The sequence below is a fragment of the Coregonus lavaretus genome (genome assembly GCF_964263955.1).
Source record: "Coregonus lavaretus genome assembly, chromosome: 3".
NCBI lineage: Eukaryota > Metazoa > Chordata > Actinopteri > Salmoniformes > Salmonidae > Coregonus > Coregonus lavaretus.
This window is the reverse complement of record NC_139990.1, coordinates 8,237,814-8,256,588: the sequence shown is the minus strand read 5'-3', so window position 1 is coordinate 8,256,588 and position 18,775 is coordinate 8,237,814. Positions and strand designations below refer to the sequence as shown.

Here is an 18,775-nt window from a genome sequence, read left to right as displayed (position 1 = left end):
ACCCTATGTACTGTATCCTATACCCTATATAGTGTATCCCATATCCTATATACTGTATCCTACATACGGTATCCTATACCCTATATAGTGTAGCCCATATCCTATATACTGTATCCTATATATGGTGTCCTATATACTGTATCATATATACTGTATTCTAGAACCTAAAGACTGTATCCTATATCCCATATACTGTATACTATATCTTAAATCCTATATTCTGGATCCTATATACTGTATCATATATCATATATCCAATATACTGCATACTGTATCCTATATCATGTATTCTATAGACTATATCCTATAGCCTATATATTCTATATCCTACATACTGTATGCTATATCATATATCCTATATACTTTATAATGTAATCTATATCCTATATACTGTATCCGATATACTGTATCCCATATACTGAATCATATATACTGTATCCCATATCATATATCCTACCCATATTATCCTACATTTATATCCTGTATCCTATATCCTATATACTGTATCCCATATCCTATATCCTTCCCATATATCCTACATTTATATCCTGTATCCTATATCCTATATGCTTTATTCTATATCCTGTATACTGTATCATGTATCCCATTATTCTATTCCTATTGTTCCCTTACTCTTTCTTGGAAAGTCATATTTTATTTGTCTTTATTTAGCTATCACCATTGACATACACTGTAAGGGTGTTAACCTCTCTCTACCCTTCTATCCTTTATTCTCTCTTTCATTGTCCTTCTTTCATTCTTGGAAAGCCTAAACACCGATCTCCTTATAACCAGATTTAGAGTTTTTGTCCTCCGTCCTCCCCCTCTTCCTTGGGATAAGCCGCACGCCAACAGGTGCCATTGTTGTAATGTTATCAGATCGAAACTTAATATTAGATTTATATTTGTATGGATTATGGATCCCCATTAGCTGCTGCCAATGGAGCAGCTACTCTTCCTGGGGTCCGGCAAAATTAAGGCAGTTATACAATTTTAAAAACATTACAATACATTCATTACAGAATTCACAACACACTAAGTGTGTGCCCTCAGGCCCATACTCCACTACCACATATCTACAACACAAAATCCATGTGTACTTGTGTGTATAGTGCGTATGTTATCATGCGTGTGTATGCATGTGTCTGTGCCTATGTTTGTGTTGCTTCACAGTCCCCGCTGTTCCATAAGGTGTATTTTTATCTGTTTTTTAAATCTGATTCTACTGCTTGCGTCAGTTACCTGATGTGGAATAGAGTTCCATGTAGTCATGGCTCTATGTAGTACTGTGCGCCTCCCACATTCTGTTCTGGACTTGGGGACTGTGAAGAGAACTCTGGTGGCATGTCTTGTGGGGTATGCATGGGTGTCTGAGCTGTGTGCTAGTTGTTTAAACAGACAGCTCGGTTCTTTCAACATGTCAATACCTCTCACAAATACAAGTAGTGATGAAGTCAATCTCTCCTCTACTTTGAGCCAGGAGAGATTGACATGCATATTATTAATGTTTGCTCTCTGTGTACATCCGAGGGCCAGCCGTGCTGCCCTGTTCTAAGCCAATTGCAATTTTCCTAAGTCCCTCTTTGTGGCACCTGACCATACAACTGAACAGTAGTCCAGGTGCGACAAAACGAGAGCCTGTAGGACCTGCCTTGTTGATAGTGCTGTTAAGAAGGTAGAGCAGCGCTTTATTATGGACAGACTTCTCCTCATCTTAGCTACTGTTGTATCAATATGTTTTGACCATGACACTTTACAATCCAGGGTTACTCCAAGCAGTTTAGTCACCTTAACTTGCTCAATTTCCACATTATTTATTACAAGATTTAGTTGAGGTTTAGGGTTTAGTGAATGATTTGTCCCAAATACAATGCTTTTAGTTTTTGAAATATTTAGGACTAACTTATTCCTTGCCACCCATTCCGAAACTAACTGCAGATCTTTGTTAAGTGTTGCAGTCATTTCAGTTGCTGTAGTAGCTAAAGGGAACATGCGTTTACAAATAACCAAAACAGTGGATACTTATTTTATTTATTTAATTAACAAAGTTTTGCAGCACCGAATTCCCCTGACATTCTCCTGTAGAATTCTCGACATGGGTCCCATATTCCTGGCGAAAACCAAACACTGCATTCCAAAGTAAGAACCTATACCAACGGTCAAGCATGTTGGTAGTAGTGTGATGTTTTGGGGATGCTTTGCTGCCTCAGGACCTGGACGACTTGCTTTAATAGAAGGAACCATGAATTCTGCTCTGTATCAGAGATCTGATAACATTCAGTATCAAAAACATGCAAAAATAGAGAAAATCATGGCACTGTATTTCTGACCCTAGTTTCTACTAAAGTCAGATCCATAAGCCTATAGGGAGGAGGTCAGAGACCTGGCCGTGTGGTGCCAGGACAACAACCTCTCCCTCAACGTGACCAAGACAAAGGAGATGATTGTGGACTACAGGAAAAAAAAGAGGACTGAGCACGCCCCCATTCTCATCGACGGGGCTGTAGTGGAACAGGTTGAGAGCTTCAAGTTCCTTGGTGTCCACATCAACAACGAACTATCATGGTCCAAACACACCAAGACAGTCGTGAAGAGGGCACGACAAAGCCTATTCCCCCTCAGGAGACTGAAAAGTTTTGGCATGGGTCCTCAGATCCTCAAAAAATTATACAGCTGCACCATCGAGAGCATCCTGACTGGTTGCATCACCGCCTGGTATGGCAACTGCTTGGCCTCCGACTGCAAGGCACTACAGAGGGTAGTGCGTACGGCCCAGTACATCACTGGGGCCAAGCTTCCTGCCATCCAGGACCTCTATACCAGGCGGTGTCAGAGGAAGGCCCTCAAAATTGTCAAAGACTCCAGCCACCCTAGTCATAGACTGTTCTCCCTGCTACCGCACGGCAAGCGGTACCGGAGTGCCAAGTCTAGGTCCAAAAGACTTCTCAACAGCTTCTACCCCCAAGCCATAAGACTCCTGAACAGCTAATCATGGCTACCCGGACTATTTGCACTGCCCCCCCACCCCATCCTTTTTACGCTGCTGCTACTCTGTTAATTATTTATTAATAGTCACTTTAACTCTACCCACATGTACATATTACTTCAGCTATCTCAACTAGCCGGTGCCCCCGCACATTGACTCTGCACCGGTACCCCCCTGTATATATAGACTCCCTACTGTTATTTTATTTTACTTCTGCTCTTTTTTTCTCAACACTTTTTTTGTTGTTGTTTTATTTTTACTTTTTTTGTTAAAAATAAATGCACTGTTGGTTAAGGGCTGTAAGTAAGCATTTCACTGTAATGTCTGCACCTGTTGTATTCGGCGCATGTGACCAATACAATTTGATTTGATTTGATTTGATAAGGTTCATGACCCTTCAACACCCTGATCACTTCACCATAGGCCCTCTGACACCCTGATCACCTCACAATAGACCCTCTAACACCCTCACCATAGACCCTCTAACACTCTGATCACCTCACAATAGACCCTCTAACACCCTCACCATAGACCCTCTAACACTCTGATCACCTCACAATAGACCCTCTAACACCCTCACCATAGACCCTCTAACACTCTGATCACCTCACAATAGACCCTCTAACACCCTCACCATAGACCCTCTAACACTCTGATCACCTCACAATAGACCCTCTAACACCCTCACCATAGACCCTCTAACACTCTGATCACCTCACCATAGATTTGAGCCAGCAACCTTTCAGTTACTGGTCCAAATCTCTAACTGCTAGGCTACCTGCCCCCTATCACCTCACCATAGACCCTCTAAAACCCTCACCACCTCTAACCGCTAAACTACCTGCCGCTCTATCCCCTCACCATAGACCCTTCATTAGATTACCCACCTGCTCTCTCTCTATATATCCCCTATCTCTCTTTCTTTCTTTCTCTCAATATATATATTTCTCTCTCTCTCACTCTCTTTCTCTCTGTCTTTCTGTCTGTCTTTCTCTCTATCTTTCTCTCCTTCTCTCTCTCACTCTCGCTCTCTTTCTTTCTTTTTGTCTATCTCTCGCTCTCTCTTTCTCGCTCACTCACTTTCTCTCTCTCTCTCTCTCTCTCTCTCCCTCTCCCTCTCTTTCTCTCTTTCTCTCTCTGACTCTCTTTCTCTCTCTCTGATCTGAAGGAAAATAGGTGAAAAAGTAAGGTTAAACAAAATGTAAGGCACTGTAATGCATGACAGCTAAATATGGAAAAAATGTGTCAAAATCTGACTTTCTACTCAGCTCTAACAAAACCAGTTTAAATCAATTAAATCTGTCTATTCACCATTTAAACCCTAAAAAGTCCCTCATCGTCAATTTAAGATGTAATCGCTAAATAAAATAATAAACAGCTAGCGTTCATTCAAGCTTTATTGGTGAGCTAGAACAAATTAATGGAAAGTGTAAATGTACCTTAAAGGGATACTTTAAGTTTTTGGCAATGAGGTGGTTTATCTACAGTGCCTTCAGAAAGCATTCATACCCCATGACTTATTCCACATTTTGTAGTGTTACAGCCTGAATTCAAGATGGATTAAATATATGTTTTCTCTCTCACCCATCTACACACAATAACCTATAATGACAAAGTGGAAACATGTTTTTCGAAATTTTTGCAAATTTATAAAATATGTAATACAAAAATATCTAATTTACATAAGTATTCAAACCCCTGAGTTAATATTTTATAGAAGCACTTGTGAGTCTTTTTGGGTAAGTGAGCTTTGCACACATAGATTGTACAATATTTGCCCGTTGCTATTTGTAAAATTCTTCAAGCTCTGTCAAGTTGATTATTGATCATTGCTAGACAGCCATTTTCAAGTCTTGCCATAGATTTTCAAGCCGTTTTAAAACTGTAAATAGGCCACTCAGGAACATTCAATGTCATCTTGCTAAGCAACTCCAGTGTAGATTTAGCCTTGTGTTTTAGGTTATTGTCCTGCTGAAAGGTGAATTTGTCTCCCAGTGTCTGTTGGAAAGCAGACTGAACCAGGTTTTCCTTTAGGATTTTGCAGTAGTTTATAGCTGTATTCGGTTTATTTTTTCTTGCCAATGACAAGCATTCCCATAACATGATGCAGCCACCACCATGCTTAAAAATATGAAGAGTGTAACTCAGTGATGTGTTGCGTTGGATTTGCATAACGCTTTGTATTCAGGACAAAACGTTCATTTCTTTGCCACTTTTTTTGCAGTATTACTTAAGTGCCTTGTTGCGAACAGGATGCATGTTTTGGAATATTTGTACAGGCTTCCTTCTTTTCACTCTGTCATTTAGGTCAGTTTTATCATTTCACAATCATTAAACTCTGTAAATGTTTTTTAAGTCACCATTGCCCTCATGGTGAAATCCCTGAGCAGTTTGCTTCCTCTCAGGAACCTGAGTTAGGAAGGACACCTGTATCTTTGTAGTGACTGGGTATATTGATACACCATCCAAAGCCTAATTAATAACTTAACCATGCTCAAAGGGATATTCAGCGTCTGCCCACTTTTTTTTTTTTTTTTTTACACATCTACGAATCGGTGCCCTTCTTTTAGAAGCATTGAAAAACCTCTGTGGTCTTTGTGGTTGAATCTGTGCTTAAAATTCACTACTCGATTGAGGGACCTTACAAATAATTGTATGTGTGGGATACAGAGGTGGGGTAGTCATTCAAAAATCATGTTAACCACTGTTATTGAACATGGAATGAGTCCATGCAACTTATTATGCTATTTGTTAATCACATTTTTACTCCTGAATTTGTTTAGGCTTGCCATAACAAAGTGGTTGAACACTTATTGACTGAAGACAATTTAGCTTTACATTTTTTATTAATTTCTAAAATCTTCTACAAGCAAAATTCCACTTTGACATTATGGGGTATTGTGTGTAGATCAGTGACACAAAATCTAAATTTTATGAATAAAAAAGGCAGGCTGTAACACAACAAAATGTAAATGGGTGTGAATACTTTCTTAAGGCAATGTACTTCCCTGAAGTCAGATGAACTTGTGGACACCAATTTTATGTCTCTGTGTCCAGTATGAAGGAAGTTTGCTGTAGTTTCGTGATCCATTGCTAACTAACATTAGCACAATGACTGTAAGTCTTTAGGTATCTGATACCATGCTAGCAGATACCCATAGACTTCCAGTCATTGCGCTAACACTAGTTAGCAATTGCGCTAGCATTAGTTAGCAACTTCCTTCAAACTGCACGCAGAGACATAAAAATGGTATCCACGAGTTCATCTGACTCTGTGGAAATAAATGAAGGGTTTGATTGCCAAAATCCTGAAGTATCCCTTTAAGTAGGTAATATACAGTAAGCTTTATTCATAAGCCAAACCAATAGAGGTCAAGAGTCAATTTGTGCTTTCCTCTCCAAATAGGGATCACTTAGTGTTCCTCTATTTAATCCTACAGACACCCCACTGTGAGCCAGCAAACAACACACACACACAAACCCAATACGTTGCACAGAGCATTACGTGTTTTGCTTATGGGCAAGTGCGTGTGCGAGTGTGTTTATATGTTCATATCTGTGCTTGTGTGCGTGTGATAGGCTCACCCAAGTCAGAATTGGGACACCATGCATAACCCAGCAAGACACATTTCTCTCCATCTGTCCTAATAATTATTTATGCATGTAGACCAATAAGGCCCATATGGCTCCATATACAGTGAGGGAAAAAAGTATTTGATCCCCTGCTGATTTTGTACGTTTGCCCACTGAAAAAGAAATGATCAGTCTATAACTTTAATGGTAGGTTTATTTGAACAGCGAGAGACAGAATAACAACAAAAACATCCAGAAAAACGCATGTCAAAAATGTTATAAATTGATTTGCATTTTAATGAGGGAAATAAGTATTTGACCCCTCTGCAAAACATGACTTAGTACTTGGTGGCAAAACCCTTGTTGGCAATCACAGAGGTCAGACGTTTCTTAAAGTTGGCCACCAGGTTTGCACACATCTTAGGAGGGATTTTGTCCCACTCCTCTATGCAAATCTTCTCCAAGTCATTAAGGTTTCGAGGCTGACGTTTGGCAACTCGAACCTTCAGCTTCCTCCACAGATTTTCTATGGGATTAAGGTCTGGAGACTGGCTAGGCCACTCCAGGACCTTAATGTGCTTCTTCTTGAGCCACTCCTTTGTTGCCTTGGCCATGTGTTTTGGGTCATTGTCATGCTGGAATACCCATCCACGACCCATTTTCAATGCCCTGGCTGAGGGAAGGAGGTTCTCACCCAAGATTTGATGGTACATGGCCCCGTCCATCGTCCCTTTGATGCGGTGAAGTTGTCCTGTCCCCTTAGCAGAAAAACACCCCCAAAGCATAATGTTTCTACCTCCATGTTTGACGGTGGGGATGGTGTTCTTGGGGTCATAGGCAGCATTCCTCCTCTTCCAAACACGGCGAGTTGAGTTGATGCCAAAGAGCTCCATTTCGGTCTCATCTGACCACAACACTTTCACCCAGTTCTCCTCTGAATCATTCAGATGTTCATTGGCAAACTTCAGATGGGCATGTATATGTGCTTTCTTGAGCAGGGGGATCTTGCGGGCGCTGCAGGATTTCAGTCCTTCACGGCGTAGTGTGTTACCAATTGTTTTCTTGGTGACTATGGTCCCAGTTGCCTTGAGATCATTGACAAGATCCTCCCGTGTAGTTCTGGGCTGATTCCTCACCGTTCTCATGATGATTGCAACTCCACGAGGTGAGATCTTGCATGGAGCCCCAGGCGGAGGGAGATTGACAGTTATTTTGTGTTTCTTCCATTTGTGAATAATCGCACCAACTGTTGTGACCTTCTCACCAAGCTGCTTGGCGATGGTCTTGTGCCCATTCCAGCCTTGTGGTCTACAATATTGTCCCTGACAATATTGTTTGGAATCTGATTGATTGATTGCTTCTGTGGACAGGTGTCTTTTATACAGGTAACAAGCTGAGATTAGGAGCACTCCCTTTAAGAGTGTGCTCCTAATCTCAGCTCGTTACTTGTATAAAAGACACCTGGGAGCCAGAAATCTTTCTAATTGAGAGGGGGTCAAATACTTATTTCCCTCATTAAAATGCAAATCAATTTATAACATTTTTGACATGCGTTTTTCTGGATATTTTTGTTGTTATTCTGTCTCTCACTGTTCAAATAAACCTACCATTAAAATTATAGACTGATAATTTCTTTGTCAGTGGGCAAACGTACAAAATCAGCAGGGGATCAAATACTTTTTTCCCTCACTGTATACAGATATACTGGCTTGTATGTGTGAGGGAACACATCTCTGTTTATAGTTCATGTTGAAGGTGTGTGTGTGTGTGTGTGTGTGTGTGTGTGTGTGTGTGTGTGTGTGTGTGTGTGTGTGTGTGTGTGTACTCAGTATATCAATCCATGTCTGAGGACGCCACTAGGGGCAACAGTGAACACTGTTACCTTCATTTAGTTTTTGCTTTTGCTAAGGTGTTGTGGCAGATGGGTGTAAGCATCTGTCTCGGATTCCAAAGGTTTTATGTTCGAATCCAGTGATAGAAAGTTGTTTTTTATATTTATATTTTAAGCCTATCCTAAACCTTAACTCTTACCTTAACCATTCAGAGTTAATTCCAAACCGTACGAATTCTGAATGAATGCCTAAACTTAACCCTAACCTTAACAATTCAGAGTTAATGCCTTAACTTAACCTTAAACACTTAACCTTAAACACTTCAAAATGTAACATTTGGAACTACTTCAGAAATTGGACATTTGAGAAACAGAGATTAACGTTTAATTCTGACGTGAGACTGTGAGAGCTTGTAGGAGTTAGCATGACATATGGCAGACAAAGAGAGAGTTAACTAGATGAAAATGGTGATTCGTTAACACGTCTGTTGATTTGCATTATGAAAGTGGAGTAGGGGGAAGTTGCCTTTTAGACACTGAGCTAAGGTCAGTTTAGCATCACACATATTGAGTTGAAGGTAGGACTTGGGAACGGTAAGCTGGTCCTTGGTCTGTTCTTACGGGAAGCTTCTACCTGGATCAATGATACTCTCAACTCCACAGGTTGATTAGTATTCTTGGTAGACTGTTACCTCTCAAAGCGCTGCTAGGCATAATTGTGGGTTTGTCTATCGAAATTACCTTTCATAGCTGAACTAGGTCAAAGCCTGCTGTGGAGGGGCCCTAGAGTTGGAAGACCCCCAGCTGTGAGGGCATGGTCTGGGACCAGATGGCATCAGTCTGCAGCCTGGTATGGGACAGATGGATAGTATGCTGTAAACATTGGCATGGCACCTGCTAGAGGTTATAATCTGGACATTGGCATATTCCGCTGAGATTCCAATGCTCCACAGGGAGACACACGTGCATGCGCCGAATGCAAGCACACACACACGCACACACACGCACACGCACACATACACACGCACACATACACACACCCTGCTGGTTTTGTCTTCCCAATGAGAGGGAGCCCAGATTGACATATAATCAGTGATTATCAGTGGTTGCTGGTCTAACTTTGGATAAGCAATGTATGTCTCTGTCTATTGTACAACAATGCAATTGACAGAAGGAGGAAGAACGAGCCATGACCCATCATGTGGGACATGTCATAGTAGATACATGTTATAGGTACACGTGGGAAGCTATTCAGTAAAAATAGTGTGTGCGTACGTGTGTGTGTGTGTGTGTGCAAGTGCCCCTGTGTGCCTTAAATGAACAGAAAGTGTTTTCTTGACTCAAAAAGATGCTGAGAGAAAATGATTTGTCTTTGCCTCACTTTCCAACTGAGATGCAAACTAGAAATATGAAGGATATTCAGCATCGCAGTGCACATGGGGTCAATAGAAGTTGTATTTATTAGCAACCCCTTTTGAACAAGAACACTGCGTCCTGTTTGTCTCCTGTGTCTCTCAGTCAGTGTTTGGCGGCGGTGCTATCAGAGGGGTTGTTGATGGAAAATTACACTTATAGCTGACAAAGACAGTACACTCAGTACTGTTTCAACTGTCATTAATTATACACCAGGTCCCGTGAGGAGACTGATAATTAGTTAAGTTAGTGTCAGGTGCTGAGCATACACAACACTCTATGCCAGCTGTATGAAGGCTCATATCAGTGTTATAACTGTTCACAGACTGGCATTAGTTGAAGTGCCACAGACAGGGTGGTCGTTAGTCCAGTCAGTGTCACTCTGTTACATTTATCTGAAGGTTCATATCACTGTTATAACCGTAACAAGTGCTGCAACAGACATGTGTACAGTCATTTGTGGTAAAGCCAGGCTAGAGCACATGGTTGGTGTGTGTCGATGGCTATAAGGCTAGTCATTACTTCAATTAGAGAATGTGAATGTTCCCATTGATCGACCTCCACATCACACTTTTCATTACAGCATTTAAAACACATTGCCCACAGAGAGCACAGCAGAGGTGCAACACAATCTAATTGAACAGGAGAGAGAGGAGAGTCACAACATTGTCCAACTTGAGAAGCTACTTGAGGAACATTACGAACATAAAATAATGTTAGGTCATATTACTGACAAGCAGAAGTGGGATTGTTTGGAGGACTAAATGATAGAGAGGGATGGAGGATAGAGGGATGAATAGATGGGTAAAGGATAGAGAGAAGAAATGAAGTGTTCATGGGGGTCTGTCCCTGTCAGAGTGGTCTCTACGGCACAATACAGCTCAATGTAGTCAATGGGTACCTGAATATCTCTCTCTCTCGCGCTCTCTCTCTCTCTCTCTCTCTCTCTCTCTCTCTCTCTCTCTCTCTCTCTCTCTCTCTCTCTCTCTCTCGCTCTCACTCACTCACTCACTCACTCACTCACTCACTCACTCACTCACTCACTCACTCACTCACTCACTCACTCACTCACTCACTCACTCACTCACTCACTCACTCTCTCTATCTCTCTCTCTCACTTGTTTGAGTGCATCTGTGTGCTCTAATGTGACAGTGTCTGTGTCTCACTCACTGTGTGTGTCCGTGTTTCCCCCACCTCCAGGGAAGCTGGCGCTGAGAACTGGGACACAGAGGGCTGCCAAACACTCGCGTCTGCCGCCGTCCACACTAAATGCCTGTGCAGCAGGATCTCAACCTACGCTGTGCTAGCGCAACAAGCTAAAAACCCGGTGAGTCACATTTACCACTCTACTCTGTGACACTGGGGCAAACGCTAGTGTGTTGGTGTGTGGATATGTACAAGGTAGAGTTAGGCTTACTTTGATTTGAACAGTCAACTCGGTAAGGGAGATGAATAAAATTCACTTGCTGTCCTCAAGGTTTGAGATAGGATATAAACAACTGTATAAGATACAATTAAAATAGAGACAGCTGTGAAATCTGTACAACAACAGTCTTCTAAAATGTAATGGACAATCTCCATTGAAATAGCTTTTTATTCTAGGACTAGGCTTTATCTGTTGCCAGGAATCCAGCCTTAAGAGTTTTTGAGAGAGTGGATTTGTTGAAATCATACGACTGAAGATGTTACCAGTCTTAACCCTGTCAGTCCCAAGACCCCAGCAAAAATCGGCTTTTCATTTATCGGACTTTCATTGTCCAGCCCTTATATTTAGCCTCACAATTAAGTATTTTACCATTTTATTTTCAGGACAACCAGGGCTACAAGTAGAACACACAACAATTTGACATAAAGAGTTACATTCATTGACAAATATTAATACAAAAAATAAGGTTTAACTAATTAAATTGCTGAGCATACACAACTCTATAAAGCATTAACGAATTTAATTGAATTTAGATGGATGCTGTAAGTACAGAAATTGTTTGCTCACTGGGAAATGAATATCAAATTAATCAGTGACAACTGTGTGCATTTTGGAGTTTGTGACAGCAACTACTGTATGTGAGCTTATTACAGTATTATAGACACTATGTCCTGGGATTTCCTATGACTTCTATGTTGAAGAACCCCTTACCTTCTAACGACTATTGTGTAGCTTGTGAGCATCATAGAGCAAAACATGTTAAAATCTCAGATTTTGATAGTTCTTTTTTAATAGTGTGTAGCTCAAACCATTCGGACTACAGATGTTTTTGGAAAAAGACCCAGCTCCAGGATCTGCCTTTGTCTCACAAACACAACTGTAGCTCAGCCCCCGCTATTCACACATACTAATGGGTGGTATCTACCAATGCAGACGGAATAGACGTCTGTAGCTCAAACACACAATGGTTAAAACGGGTTAGAAGTCCAAAACGCACCAGCATTATGGTGGGACTCATTGGGTTTAGATAGTGCAGAGAGAAAGATATGGATGGTTGGCTCATTAGTTGATTATGGGAGAACTGTGCTGTGCTGGGCTCATCAGTAAACACAACACAGAGCTCATTAGCTAACCAATGTTTACATTTACATTTACATTTTAGTCATTTAGCAGACGCTCTTATCCAGAGCGACTTACAGTTAGTGAGTGCATACATTATTTTTCATTTTTCATACTGGCCCCCCGTGTGAATCGAACCCACAACCCTGGCGTTGCAAACGCCATGCTCTACCAACTGAGCTATATCCCTGCCAGCCAATCCCTCCCCTACCCTGGACGACACTGGGCCAATTGTGCGCCGCCCCATGGGTCTCCCGGTCGCGGCCGGCTACAACAGAGCCTGGATTCGAACCAGGATCTCTAGTGGCACAGCTAGCACTGCGATGCAGTGCCTTAGACCACTGCGCCACTCGGGAGACATAGCCACTGTTCAGTCCGACCGTGGGGAGACCACTAGTAGCCAACCAGTAGAACGATAGGGGGTGTAAAGGAAAAGTGCATTACAGTAATGCTCCATCCAAACGTGCTTTATGGACGAGATCTTGGTTCAGTTCACTGCTGCTGTATACTTGCTTGGCTGGGCAAGCAAACAGCTATCATTATCAGAGACATTGGGAGACACTTTCCTTATAGTATGAACTATGATGTGTAAGGTTCAGGTGTGTCTCAAAGCCAGCTTGGATGTGTTGGTTGGCGTGTGAGTTCAGCTGTGTAGTCAGTGTTAACATGGCCTGGGTACTGTATGTGTTCGCATGTTGTGTGTGTCTGCGTGCACGTATGTGTGTGCTTGCTGTAGCCTCCAGCGTGTGTAGCTGCAGTCCAATTCTGAATAGTGCCTGTGCTGTGACTGAGGCTATGACGTGAGCAGAGCAGAGCAGGCTTTTAGCGGTCCACGGCTACGTCTGTACTGATTCATGTATTGAGCCACTCTCCTCTCCTGTATGTGTGCCACTACTAATGGAATCTCTAGGATCCCTAACACTAGCAGCTAAACACGCCCATTTCCACTGACCTTTAACCTGCTCTCTTCCTCTAGCCAGCCTGTCCCATCACTCTGTGCAGTCACCCTCTCTTAACCATCCCTCTCTCTCTCTCTCTCTCTCTCTCTCTCTCTCTCTCTCTCTCTCTCTCTCTCTCTCTCTCTCTCTCTCTCTCTCTCTCTCTCTCTCTCTCTCTCTCTCTCTCTCTCTCTCTCTCTCTCTCTCTCTCTCTCTCTCTCTCTCTCTCTCTCTGCTTTTTCTATCTTCCTGTCCCACCTGCTTTTCCCTCTCTCGCTGTGTGTGCAGGAGTTTCTTTATGTGAGGAAGATAACATTTAAAAAGCACTTACTACTGTCTACGGTCTCCATCTGGGTTAACTGCCCTGCTTTTCAGCTATGCATATCTCAGATCTCACTATTCTTTACCACACAAATGCATCTGCCTCTCTCTGTCTCTCTCTCTCTCTCTCTATCTCGGTGTGTGTGTGTGTGTGTGTGTGTGTGTGTGTGTGTGTGTGTGTGTGTGTGTGTATCTGTATAATGCAACCTTGGCATCTGGGAGGCTTTTATTCATAAGATATACACTGAGTAATCAAAACATTAAGAATACCTGCTTTTTCCATTACATAGACTGACCAAGTGAATCCAAATGAAAGCTATGATCCGTTATTGATGTCACTTGTTAAATACACTTCAATCAGTGCAGATGAAGGGGATGAGACAGGTTAAAGAGGGATTTTTAAGCCTTGAGACAATTGAAACATGGATTGTGCATGTGTGCCATTCAGAAGGTGAATGGGCAAGACAAAATATTTAAATGCCTTTGAACGGGGTATGGTAGTAGGTGCCAGGTACACCGGTTTGTGTCAAGTACAACAAAGTTTTAATGGAGTTTTATTGGTTGATTTGAGGTGGTGGACTTTAGTTTGAACCATCATTTATTTTGTTTGTTTTTTACCCCAAAGCTGGCCTGATCCTGAACATATAGGATTTTCCTATTTCCCACACTTCCAAAAGGAAGGGAAAGTAAAAAGCCCATTCCCATTACAGATAGGAAATATCCATAACGGTCCTGACCTAAAAGCTCCCACCGCTCTCTGTGCTCTCTGGCCTTCTCTTTATAGAATACTATTGACTTTTCCATTTTCCCAGCATGTGGTCACCAGCGGAATGGGCAGGAATTCCCTGGTGACATTTATGAAATGTGTCCTTAGCTGTTAGAGATATGTCATTCAGGACCGTTACACCATTAGCCTAGCGCTGAGGCCCTGGGGCTAAGGGTCAGTGTGTAGGCTTTATTGGCCAGCTAATGTGGTTAATGGAGAGGACACGTTCACCTTGCTATCAGCTACCCCAACTCAGCTATTTAGAGGAAGTGTGTGTGTGTATGTGTGTTTGTGTGTGTGTGTGCATTAAAGCCTGTGTGTGTCTGTTGCACTGTTCATGCTTGCGTGCGTGGCTGCATGTCTCTACATATGTAGCTACCAATAATAGCGTTGTTACTCTTTTTCCTCTTTCACTCACTTAACAGAACTCAGTTGTCGTGTGGTTGCAGTGGACCATCCAAACACACACAGTGTCACACACGTCCACATCCAGACATCCAGGCAGGGTGTGGGTCTTGGAGCAGAGCTTAGTATCCGCAGCGCAGCTTGAGCAGCTTATCCTGGGCCAGGGAGAAGGTCGACAGGGGGGAGGAGGATTAACCACCATGTTTAGTAGAAGAGGGAGGGAGGGAGGGATGCAGGGAAAGACAGACAGAGAGAGAGATGGAGGGATTTAGAGGCACTGCTGCCATAATGGGCAGTTTACAGTGGAGCCAGGGATCGCCGGTTAATCATGCATACTTCCAACAGCTGGAGAGACCAGGGAGAGGGGGAGGAAGTAGAGAGACCAGGGAGAGGGAAGGAAGGAGAGAGACCAGGGAGAGGGGAAGGAAGGAGAGAGACCAGGGAGAGGGGGAGGAAGTAGAGATACCAGGGAGAGGGGAAGGAAGGAGAGAGACCAGGGAGAGGGGGAGGAAGTAGAGAGACCAGGGAGAGAGGAAGGAAGGAGAGAGACCAGGGAGAGGAGGGGGAAGGAGAGAGACCAGGGAGAGGGGAAGGAAGGAGAGAGACCAGGGAGAAGGGAAGGAAGGAGAGAGACCAGGGAGAGGGGAAGGAAGGAGAGAGACCAGTGAGAGGGGGAGGAAGTAGAGAGACCAGGGAGAGGGGAAAGAAGGAGAGAGACCAGGGAGAGGGTAAGGAAGGAGAGAGACCAGGAAGAGGGGGAGGAGGGCGAGAGACCAGGGAGAGGGGGTGGAGGGGGAGGAAGGAGATGGACCAGGGAGAGGGGGAGGAGGGCGAGAGACCATGGAGAGGGGGAGGAGGGAGGGGAGAGGGGGAGGAAGGAGTGAGACCAGGAAGAGGGGGAGGAGAGGGAGAGAAGGGAGAGAGACCAGGGAGATGGGGAGGAGAGGAGGGAGAGAGACCAGGGAGAGGGGGAGGAGAGGAGGGAGAGAGACCAGGGAGAGGGGGAGGAGGAGAGAAGGGAGAGAGACCAGGGAGAGGGGGAGGAGAGGGAAAGGAGGGAGAGAGACCTGGGAGAGGGGGAGGATGAGAGGAGGGAGAGAGTCCAGGGAGAGGGGGAGGGGAGAGTTAAGAGAGGAGAGAAACCTACAATCAGTATTAATGGGAGTTGTGTTGTATGAGTTTAGTCTGTCTTCCCTCTGGTCCCGCTCTCACCAGGATAGTGTGTGTGTCGTGAGCTATTCACATTATGCAGTTGATCTATCTCTTTAATTAAAAGCCACGGAAATTGTATTGGAGTGAATGATGGAGTCAAACAGACAGATAGGAGAGAAAGAAAGAGAGGTTGAGAAGGGTATTCAAGGGTTGCACATTTCATCACAATATTGTTTTGAACGTTCGTTTTAGGACTGATGCACGCTGGGCATTTAGTCTCAATGGTTGCTGATGAAGATTTAGTCTAAGATGCATTACTGTGGCTTGGAAACACGATGACATTTCAAAAAGAGGCAAATGATTAGTAGGACACGCTTTTGCCGTTGTTGTGATGTCTCCAGATTGACTTTAGATGCAGTGTAACTTTAGCTACAGTAGCTAGCTAAGATTGAGGGGAGCACTGAAATTCTATTTCTGACAGACTTCACCTGCTCATGGCAACATTGCCATTTCTCATGATAATGATAGCCACTTTAGCAATGTCATCGGATTTCCAGCCCCCTATAGTGTAAATGTGACGAAACAGTCATTAGCCCCCATTCAGAGTTTTTTGGTGCATTAACCATCAGTCAGACATCAATATGCTGCAGCATCTGTAGAATGTTGATAACATTGGCAACGACACCGAGTGACGGAGGTGTAACCCATGAGTAGAGGGAGAGCATGAGAAACAGAGAAGGGAGAGATGGAAAGAAAGGTTGATTGGCAGAGGAGGAATGAAGGAGCGAATGTGAGGAAGACAATGAAAGCGAAGGGAACATTGCCAGAGGCTCCACCCTTCTGGACGTGTGAAGGACGGATGCATTGAAATGTCTGGTGTGTGTATGTGTCTGTGTGAATTGTGCGTGCGTGTGGTGTGTGTCAATGTTCTATCATGGAACCTTAGGCGGATTAGCAGACATTATAGATCCCCAGATACTGTCGGAAACACACACATGCACACACACACACACACACACACACACACACACACACACACACACACACACACACTTCCATAGTTAAAGCTGAGTCTTGCCCCTGAGGACGGACCTGCCCTGCATGTTAAGAGTGTCTGTAGCAAACAGTCTGAAGGACAAACACTCTCCTCTGGGGATATGTGTGTGTGTGTGTGTGTGTGTGTGTGTTGCAGGCTTGGCTTCATGGTGGGGTTTTGCATTAGCTCCAAGTGATAGATAGAGTACTACTAACCAGCTACCTTCCACCTCATCCCTGCCAATAGAACAACACCACTCTGAGATTACGGTCCTGATGACTTTTATCCTTGCCTTTTAACTAGGGCTGATGTCTCCCTGGGATATCATTGTGTGTGTTCTCCAGCATAAAGGGATAGTTCACTCCAAAACTATCATATGACACAAATGCATCATCATCAACACAGTTTTTGCTCTGTACTGAAAGTGCTTGAAAACTTGCTGACATTAACATGTTTCCTTGTGTGTGTGTGCATGTGCGTGTGTGTGAATGTATACGTGTGCTTACTTGCGTGCGTCATGCATCTGTGTGTCTGTGTGTCTGTGTGTCTGTGTGTTTGTGTGTGTGTGTGTGTGTGTGTGTGTGTGTGTGTGTGTGTTTGTGTGTTTGAGCCAATAGCTAGACCATCACACACTAAACTGCAAACAATCCATATCTTCGACCCCACAACACAGAAATCAAACAATCCATATCTTCAACCCCACAACACAGAAATCAAACAATCCATATCTTCAACCCCACAACACAGAAATCAAACAATCACTACTCTTCATTCTCTCTTTTCTTTCTACTGATCACTGGTTTCTCTCTCTGCCTGGTAAATGATTCTCCCTTTGTCAAAGAGAGCTCAGAACCCAATTCACTCACTCTCTTGTCTCTCTCCCTCCTTCCTTTTATGAAGAGGAGTTTTGATTCAATTTAGATTTAGATTTCACCTTCTGTTCTGTGCTGTATCTCATTGGTATTCCTTATCTATCTATCTCTCTCTATCTATCTATCTATCTTTCTATCTTTCTATCTCTCTCTCTCTCTCTCTCTCTCTCCTCTCTCTCTCTCTCTCTCTCTCTCTCTCTCTCTCTCTCTCTCTCTCTCTCTCTCTCTCTCGCTCTCTCTCTCTCTCTCTCTTTCTCTCTCTCTCTCTCTCTCTCTCTCTCTCTCTCTCTCTCTCTCTCTCGGTACAATAAGAAGCCATTGAAGGCTGAAACATTAATATTTTAACCTTGCTTAAATAAAACAATGCATTTTTAATGGTAAGCAAGCATTGCATCCAGTTCTTTTTTCATTTTTTGATGTACAGCACCAGTCAAAAGTTTGGACACACCTACTCATTCAAGGTTTTACTTATTTTCAGTATTTTTTACATTATAGAATAATAGTGAAGACATCAACACTATGAAATAACACAGATGGAATCAAGCCCATATGGGACTTAGATAATGAGATCCTGAGGATGGTATTGCAGTGCACTGCAACTGTAGTTAAGTATCATGTAAACTGTATAGATGTTAATACAATATATGGAATCATGTAGTAACCAAAAAAGTGTTAAAAAAATCTAAATATGTTTTATATTTGAGATTCTTCAAATAGCCAACCTTGATGACAACTTTGCACACTCTTGGCAATCTCTCAATCAGCTTCATGAGGTAGTTACCTGGAATGCATTTCAATTAACAGGTGTGCCATCTTAAAAGTAAATTTGTTGAACTTCTTACCTACTTAATTTGTTTGAGCCAATCAGTTGTGTTTGACAAGGTGGGGGGTGGGGGGTATACATAAGATAACCCTATTTGGTTAAAAGACCAAGTC

General features: G+C 43.0%; 1 protein-coding gene across 1 annotated transcript in view; it reads left to right on the top strand.

Annotated features, from left to right (window-relative positions):
- Positions 1-18,775, top strand: part of LOC311121072 (uncharacterized protein) — a gene marked incomplete at its 5' end in the record, with an annotated part of 289,117 nt that overhangs the window by 207,192 nt on the left and 63,150 nt on the right. Inside the window, 1 exon segment of the mRNA XM_084157921.1 lies at positions 11,005-11,131. Coding sequence (XP_084014047.1) covers positions 11,005-11,131 — 127 coding nt within the window.